General features: G+C 34.7%; 1 protein-coding gene across 1 annotated transcript; it reads left to right on the forward strand.

The window, feature by feature from the left end:
- Window positions 1-2,713, forward strand: LOC124930087 (uncharacterized mitochondrial protein AtMg00810-like). The gene is made up of 3 exons (XM_047470451.1): window positions 1-499; window positions 560-640; window positions 2,580-2,713. The coding sequence occupies exons 1-3, from the start codon at window positions 1-3 to the stop codon at window positions 2,711-2,713; spliced, it is 714 nt and encodes a 237-aa protein (XP_047326407.1).
- Window positions 2,714-9,046: the final 6,333 nt, after the last annotated feature.

A 9,046-nucleotide genomic window follows, 5' to 3' on the forward strand; every position in this document is an offset into this window, starting at 1 on the left:
ATGAAAGATCTTGGACATTTAAGTTATTTTTTGGGACTTGAAATAACTTTCGACAAATCCGGTTACTATTTATCACAAGCTAAGTACGCAACTAATCTCATATCTCGAGTTGATATTACTGACACAAAAGTTGTTAACACACCCTTTGACTCCACAAAACATTTGGCTGCTACTGATGGTACTCCACTAAGTGATGAAACACTTTATCGACAACTAGTTGGTAGTATTATATATCTTACTGTCACTCGGCCATATGTTGCATATGCTTTCCATATCGTGAGTCAATTTATGTCATCTCCTCGTACAAATCATTTCTCTGTCGCTCTTCGTATATTACAATACATTAGAGGAACTTTATTTCATGAACTATATTTTGCTCACTCTTCTCATCTAGAGTTACAAGCATACTCTGATGCTGGTTGGGCAGATGATCCGACTGATCGTCGATCCACTACTGGCTATTGTTTATTTCTTGGCACATCTCTCATTTCATGGAGAAGTAAGAAACAAACTGTTGTTTCAGGTTATAGTACATAATCTAAATATCGTGCTCTTGCAGATACTATCTCTGAGCTTCTTTGGCTTCAATGGTTACTTCAAGATATGGGTGTTCCTGCATCCGCTGCTATTCCACTTTTCTGTGATAATAATAGTGCAATGTAGATTGCTCATAATGATGTATTTCACGAACGTACCAAACATATAGAAATAGATTGTCATCTGACACGACATCATGTTATTAATAGTACCATACAATTGATTCCTATTTCTTCGCAAGCTCAGATTGCTGACATTTTTACCAAATCTCATCCTCCTTAATGTTTTCAAGATTTAGTCTCCAATCTCAAGATGTTCAATGCTCTTCCACCTTGAGCTTGAGGGAGGGTGTTAGTGTATATAATATAATAATATATTATATTGATATATTATTATATTATATTCTATAATATAATATATTATATTCTATAATATATTCTATAATATTTTCTTAATGTAATTCATGTATAAATATTTCTATTATATTGAATAAAGAAGTACACTATTATTCTCTTTCTCTTAATATTCTAACATGTTTGAATATTGATTTGATTGATTTCGAATTATCGATTGGTTGATTAATGAATGTGATACTTGTTTAATTGATGTTTGGTTAATTTATAGCTGCTAGAATTATGTTAGATTTAGATCTTAGTTAGCCTAGTCGAGATTAGAGGTAGGTTAGACCATTCAAAATGCAATCGTTGTTCGTCGATCGAACTGTTATCCGCCATTGAAGTCGAAACTACAAACTCATGTCATACATATTTCAGTTGATCTCGAGTTTCGATGAGAGCACATATCGAGGCAAAAATATGCAAGGAAGAGACTCCGGAGATCACCTAGCTAAAGTGTCGTCGATTTGCAGTTTGTATCTGTGCCTCATTACATGAGTTCTTTGCTACTCAAGGAGGAAAAAGTCGATGTCGCGATCAATTTCCAATCGTAGGATACTCTTGAACTGAAGCGTGATAAATCGAGAAATGAACTCCCTATGTCACCTCATTTAAAGCATCAACGAAAGGATCTATTTTCACTAAGCCTTTTATCAGAAAACAACGAAGAAAGCTCACGAGGAAGACGATGCCATGCTGGACGAATGCGTGACAGGCTAACAACGCGGTGAGCTTGGATTTGTCCATTTGGCCTGGGTCAAATATGGTAAAAAAGTTTCTTTCAGTTTATTTACTATCATTCCATTGATAATAAACAAAATTTGAATTTATTTACTATCCGATCACATCGAAATCGACCCTCGAACTTCATTTAGTTCCAATTTTGGCCTTAAAGTCTGAATTTAAAAAATTTAGAAATTCTTTAAGGCTTGTTTGGTTTCTTTTTATACCAAACAACTTCTTTTAAGGGATTGGAGCCTCTAAATCAGGAAATTTGACGAAATGACCCTAAGGATTCACTTATTTGCATCCATGGTCACCCGATAATTTTTATTGCTCTGGTGACCACTTAATTTTTTTTGGAAGAAAATACCCTTACCGCGTAATGCGAAGGCCCTTCGCGTTTCGCGAAGGGAATAGGATTTTATATAAATACTCTATTTTTTTTTCATTTTGTTATTTTTCTTTTTCTCACTTCTCTCTCTACTCCGCATTTTATCTCTCTCGCGACGACCACCGGCCACGACGACCACCGGCCACGACGACAGTGGAACCCTAAACGAACACATCATACAGATCGAAAATCAAAATCCGTTCTAATATCATTTGTTCGTCTTTTTGTTCATCCTACTAATCGATTTATGTTCTTATTTCGTGCATCTTCAAACCCTAAACCCTAAACCCTAAACCCTAAACCCTAAACCCTAAACCACGAGATTGTTCTTAATTTTTATTTTGTTGATATTTTGTTCATCTTGTTCGTATTGGTTGATCAAATGCATTCTTCATATTGATAATATTGATATTTGTATATTGATGTTAATGGAAGATTCATGTTCACGATGGAATGTCCCTTCCCGATGGGGCCATATTTGTTGGTTGATGCTATGAATCAGTTGTTAATTTTTTTCATTATAATATTTGCAGATGATGCTCTAAATCGGTTCCGTTACAGGGAAGATTCGTGTGATCTCGCGAAGCGTCACAAAGGTCACGTGAAGTGGCACAGTGGTCACGCGAAGCGGCACGATGGTCACACGAAGAGGCATCGCGTTACTTGAAGGCCCATCGCGTTACACGAATCGACACGATGGTCATGCGAAGCGGCACAGTCATTACGCGAAGGCCCATTGCATTACGCAAATAGAACGGTCGTCACGCGAAGTGGCATAGTAGTCACGCAAAGTGGCACGATTGTCATGTGAAGGCCCATCGCGTTACGCGAAGCGATATAGTGGTCACGTGAAGGGTCATCCCTTATAGCGAAGGGCCATCCCTTGAGCGTTTTGTTTTACCTTCTAACTCGGATTTTTTTGAAGTTTTCGTTGTTCAATGTTCTTTGCATCTTTTGATGTCCTAAGATTGCCTAGAAAGACAACTATAACTATTTAAGGTGATTAATAATACACCTGTTGTATCGTTTTCACTGATTTTAGTGGATGATTATCCAATTGTTGGATTATCTTAAATTTGGTTCTTTGTGATAATTATTTTTTGAGCAATTTATAAGGCCTTGTTGTTTTCAAATAACCTTAATTACTATAAGTTATAGATTCTTAATTCGAAAATGAGTTTATTTGAAATTAATCTCAAATGATTGAGATTTACACCCATAAACTGAGACGAAAACATAGTAGAGAAAAGATTGATAGAGTTGAGGATACAATGTTTGTTTATAATATTCAGCATAACCCTAATACTATCCAAATTAAAGTCCTTAAATACTAAGTAAATCTTAGCAAAAGTCTCAACCATAATTAGTAACTTAACTGATAAGGCAAGACATACAAATAGGCATGAATATGAGTATATGACAAATATGCATGAATATGAGTATATGACAAATTCTTTAATCAAACAAAACAAAGAAATCCATTCTTCATTCATCTGAAAAATAATAGGAATCGAATTTGGTGTTTTACACAAATCTAAGTACAACTCTTCCATAGCACGTACGCCTTCCCTTTGCGTGACAACCATGCCGCTTCGCGTGACCACCGGACCGCTTCAGGTAACGCGATGGGCCTTCGCGTAACGCAATGTCGCTTCGCGTGACCACCGTGCCGCTTCGCGTGATGACTATGCCACTTCGCGTAACACGATGGGCCTTCGCATAACGCAATGCTGCTTCACGTAACTACTGTGCCACTTCTCGAGATCACAGATTTAGAGCATCATCTGCAAATACCATCATCGAAAAGATGAACAACCAATTCATAGCATTAACCCATAAATCTTGCCCCATCGTGAAGGGACCCATCGCGAAGGGACCCATCACGAAGGAACATTCCATCGTGAACATGAATCTTCCTTGAACATCAATATGCAAATATCACTATTATCAATATGAAGAATGAATTTGATCAACCAATATGAACAAGATAAATAAAATATCAACAAGATGAACATTATAAACAACTTCATGGTTTAGGGTTTAAGGTTTAAAGATGAACAAAATAATAACATAAATTGATTAGTAGTATGAAAAATAAGATGAACAAATGATATTAGAACGGATTTTGGTCGTCGATCTGTATGATGTGTTTGTTTAGGGTTCCGCCGTCGCCGTTGTCAGTGGCCGTCACGAGAGAGAGAACGCGGAGTAGAGTGAGAAGAGAGAGAAATAAAAATAACGAAATTAAAAAAATATATTATTTATATAAAACCCTATTCCCTTCGCGTTACGCGATAAGAGTATTTTCGTCCAAAAAAAATTAAGTGGTCACCAGAGACATAAAAATTATCGGGTGATCACAGATGCAAATAAGTAAATCATTATGGTCATTTCGTCAAATTTCCCCTCTAAATCAAATTAGAAAAATCTTAAAAATTATAGTATGTTCAAAAATATTAGTTTCTACAATTTAAAATTTTCCATCATTTTTAGGGCATGTTTGGAAAACTTCTATCTTTGAGAGCTGATTTCTTGAGTTCTACATCCTAAAAAATTATAGAATTAATCTAGTAGGTTTATAAAAATATTTTTGACCTCCACAAAAATTTTCTGAATTTTTGGATCACGTTTAAAAAAATACTCTTCTTTGTAGTGTCATAACCGAAACTCTATAACTTCGAAATTACAAACGAAATTGCAGCGTACTCCTAAATCTACTTTTTATTCGAATTTATAATCAAGAAACAAGCGATTTTTTTCACTTTATATTTGTATTAATTTTGTGCTCGTGAAACGTTCATAGCACTTCTATCTTAACATTGTCTAAATTTAATGGACATGTAAAGTCATCTCTAAGCAAGAAATACAGATATCCCCTTATTTAGACACATGTGAAGATAATTACAAGAACATAAGATTTCTGAACTCAGAACGCATGTCTAACAATCCTTTCAAACAAATAGTGGTCAACTATTTTTGACCAGAAAATGTCCATTTGGATGGACGTTTGAACCATGGCCCCAATGCCCCTTTCCACACGTAACCAAGCACCAGACCTTTAAAACAAATTTCTAAATTTATTTCCCTTTATTTATTTAACAATTAAAATAAGGTGGCGACTCTGGAAGTTAATAAGAATAACACATCCTAGTGCGAACTAATCTAAAACTTGTACAGGACAAATAAAAGGTTCAAGCTAGAGAACTCTATTTTCAGTTTCTCATCTCAAACACAAGACACCTTCCATAAGGATAGTCTTCTTGTCTACCTTTTTACGAGATTCAAGAGAAATGTAAGACAAGAGGTTCTCTAACATAACATTCAAGAATTTTATTTTCTTAAATCTGTATCCGAGGTTGAGTCTACCATCAAAGTTATTTGTTGTTTCCTCTCTAAGGCGGAACACACGAAAGAATATGTAAGGCATGGGGATTCAATCAATTTTCTATATTCTCTAAACCACCTTTGAATATGGGGCCCTTCGAATGGAAAACGGAAGATATTTTTAAGAAGCAAACGTAAATAAATGCATACACTATTGTTTAGAAATTTTTAACCCATCCTAATTATTAGTAACTTATATTTTTTCTTTTTATAAAAATATTAAATATCCATTATATAAGTCCAATCAACATATTTTCAAATAAAGGTCCACTTAGAATTATTTTTAACCTAGCAACATTAAGAATATTTGAATATTCAAAACCTAAATCACTTTTCAAGCCTCTTCAATTTTCGTCTTTCCCTCGTCTTGAGAAGCCTAGTTAGTAGCCACACCTCGCTTCCCTCCCTCTAATCTCGACTATGATCACAAGCTCTTTCCTCATCCACATCCGCTTCTCGGTTTCCACCACATGTATGAGTTACGCATTTGTTTCTTGTAAGATTTCTTACAATTTGTTTATTTCTAACGAGTATTTTAGGATTGCAAGTATATAGAAAAAACCATTTTCCAAGGCGATGTCCATCGATGAGTTTTTGACTCTATCAAATCGCTCGTTTATAATCTATTAGCGTGAAACAAAGGAGGAATTCTTACTCATTTTCTAGACTCTAAAAATAACCCTAATCACTCTTTCTTCTATTTACGTTTCTATATAATTTTCTTTATTAATAATATACAAATCATTTTTTATTTCGAGACGCTCTATGCCATTAATGAGCCAACTATATGAATTACATATCTTATTAACGCATATAATGATCTTTACTACATTCTTCCTTCCAACATTTGTGAGACTACTCTTGAACGGACATAAATTAATTTGTACTATCAATATGTATTTGATGATTGTTTTTTTAATTAAAGAAGGTTTGTTTACTATCCTATCCCTCTGAATCGATCTCACTATCATTATGTATTGAGAGAACTTGCCCGATAGAACCCAATTCTTCTTCGGCTCAACTCTACACGATACCTAATGAATGATCTTATTAAAAGGCTCCATTTTACCAGTATATCAATTTCACTTATAATATTTCAGTTAGATAGTTAGTATATTTCAGTTAGTCAGTTAGAACTTCTAAGTATAAATAGATAGATTACTAGTGGTTAGGGGGAGAGATATTTGGATGTAAATCACATTACTTTTCTTTTGATAATAAAACCTTGATTAATTGCTCTTGTTTTTTTTTCTTCTTGTTCTTATTTACCAAGACTATCTATTTCTCTACCTTTTTCTTCTCTACATGTTCACCAAATCAATTCTAGTTAAAGTTATAGATTTATTGATAACGTACACTTTTGGAAAACGTGAACTATTGGGACATGATATTTGGTATTAGAGCATACAATTTTAAGGAAAGATATTCACTGACTACAATGACAAGATCACAAGCTATAGATGAAATTATTCACAAAATAGAAGATAGTATTGACAACCTTGAAGTATCTTTAACAAACAAAAATGAAGCAGTAGTTGTAGAAAATAATGGTTATGGTATAACAAGAACTTCTAGAACAAATGTGACTAATTGAATCCAAGATTGTAGAATTTCAATAAGAAATAGCGCAATACCACTCAAAATTCTTGGAAAATATAGAAGCCAAACTAGGGTCAAGAAACATACCTATTAATAAAGATGAAGAAGAACCTAGAGGATCTTTTTCATCGTCTGCGACTGGACGTGGTTAGAGATGAAATATTTCGAAGACCGGATGTGAACCTGCCAAACACATACCCATTAGTTAATAAACCAGAAAATCTGCGAGCATCAAAGTTATGGAGATTACAATCAATGGGGAGATTATCTTTAAAAAAATCCTAGAACCGAGTTTGATAAGTTTGACAGAATGAATTATAGAGGATTGGTCAGAAGGGTGAATCAATTTTTTGGAAACTTCACAATCAAAGACATCAAAAAGGTGAATTATGCGATTTATTTTTTATAGGAAGATCTGACATATAGGTTACAAACTACTTGATGGATCCTACTATTTCCTCTTGGGATGCATTCACCAATGAAGTATCACAAAGATTTCAAGAAGCAGACCATTAAAGTATTATTACTAAATTCCATTAGATAAAACAAACGGGGGACATAATGAAATACATCGATCAATGGAGATAATTGCAATCTTTAGCCATGGCCAAGAACGTACCTCAGAGGGAGAGCTATTATATCTAAAGATTCTAAGGAGGTCTACGAGATGAACTAAACGAGACATTAAAGTTGTTAGAACCTAAAATCTTGAACAAAGCAATAAGGTTAACGATCAATAAGAATGAGTTTTTAGCTCCATTACCGAAGAATATTAGAACCACTTGATAGGCGGTTGAAGATTCAATTAGAACAAATCATCTAAAATAAGACTAAACCAATAATACAGGAGGTAAATCTAATTGGAACAATAAACTTGAAATGTAAATTGGGCATTGATACGGAAAAGGAACAACAAGGCCTTTGTTTCAAATGTGATGAGAAATATACACCATGTCACATATGTGCTAATCGACAACTATTTAATATCGAAGGTCTTAATGACGAATTAAAAGAACAATTGAAGCTTAGGGATAGTAAACAGGGAGTAACAATAGATGGAGGAGAACTCTCACTACATACACTCAATGACACTGTTAGCAATTCAACGCTAAAACTATTAGGAGAACTTAAGAAGGAAAATGTTACTACAATGATTGATAGTGGTAGTACAGATTCCTTAATGATTCACTTATTTGCATCCGTGGTCACCCGATAATTTTTATTGCTCTGGTGACCACTTTATTTTTTTTGGAAGAAAATATCCTTATCGCGTAATGCGAAGGCCCTTCGCGTTTCGCGAAGGGAATAGGGTTTTATATAAATACTCTAATTTTTTCATTTTGTTATTTTTCTTTCTCTATCTTCTCTCTCTACTCTGCGTTCTCTCTCTCTCGCGACGACCACCGGCCACGGCGACGGTGGAACCCTAAACGAAAACATCATACAGATCAAAAATCAAAGATCAAAATCCGTTCTAATATCATTTGTTTATCTTTTTGTTCATCCTACTAATCTATTTATGTTCTTATTTCGTTCATCTTCAAACCCTAAACCATGAGGTTGTTTTTAAAGTTCATTTTGTTGATATTTTGTTCATTTTGTTCATATTGGTTGATCAAGTTCATTCTTTATATTGATAATATTGATATTTGCATATTGATGTTCAGGCAAGATTCATGTTCACGATGAAATGTCCCTTCGCAATGAGGCCGGATTTGTTGGTTGATGCTATGAATTGGTTGTTCATTTTTTCTATGATGAAATTTGTAGATTATGCTTTGAATCAGTTTCGTTTCAGGGAAGGTTCGTGTGATCTCGGGAAGCGACATAGAGGTCACGCGAAGCGGCACGGTGGTCACGCAAAGAGGCATCGTGTTACGCGAAGGCCCATCATGTTATGCGAAGTGACACGATGGTCATGCAAAGTGACACAATCATTACGCGAAGGCCCATTGCGTTACAGAAATCAGAACGGTTGTCATGCGAATTGGCATAGTAGTCACGCAAAGCGGCACGG

This window comes from Impatiens glandulifera, chromosome 3 (genome assembly GCF_907164915.1).
Source record: "Impatiens glandulifera chromosome 3, dImpGla2.1, whole genome shotgun sequence".
Classification (NCBI taxonomy): Eukaryota; Viridiplantae; Streptophyta; class Magnoliopsida; order Ericales; family Balsaminaceae; genus Impatiens; species Impatiens glandulifera.

Coding starts and splice junctions, on each gene's coding strand:
- LOC124930087 (XM_047470451.1), top strand. CDS start 1: ATGAAAGATCTTGGACATTTAAGTTATTTTTTGGGACTTGAAATAACT. Junction 500..559: donor ATCTCTCATTTCATGGAGAA/GTAAGAAACAAA, acceptor GTGCTCTTGCAG/ATACTATCTCTGAGCTTCTT. Junction 641..2,579: donor CGCTGCTATTCCACTTTTCT/GTGATAATAATA, acceptor TAATATTTGCAG/ATGATGCTCTAAATCGGTTC.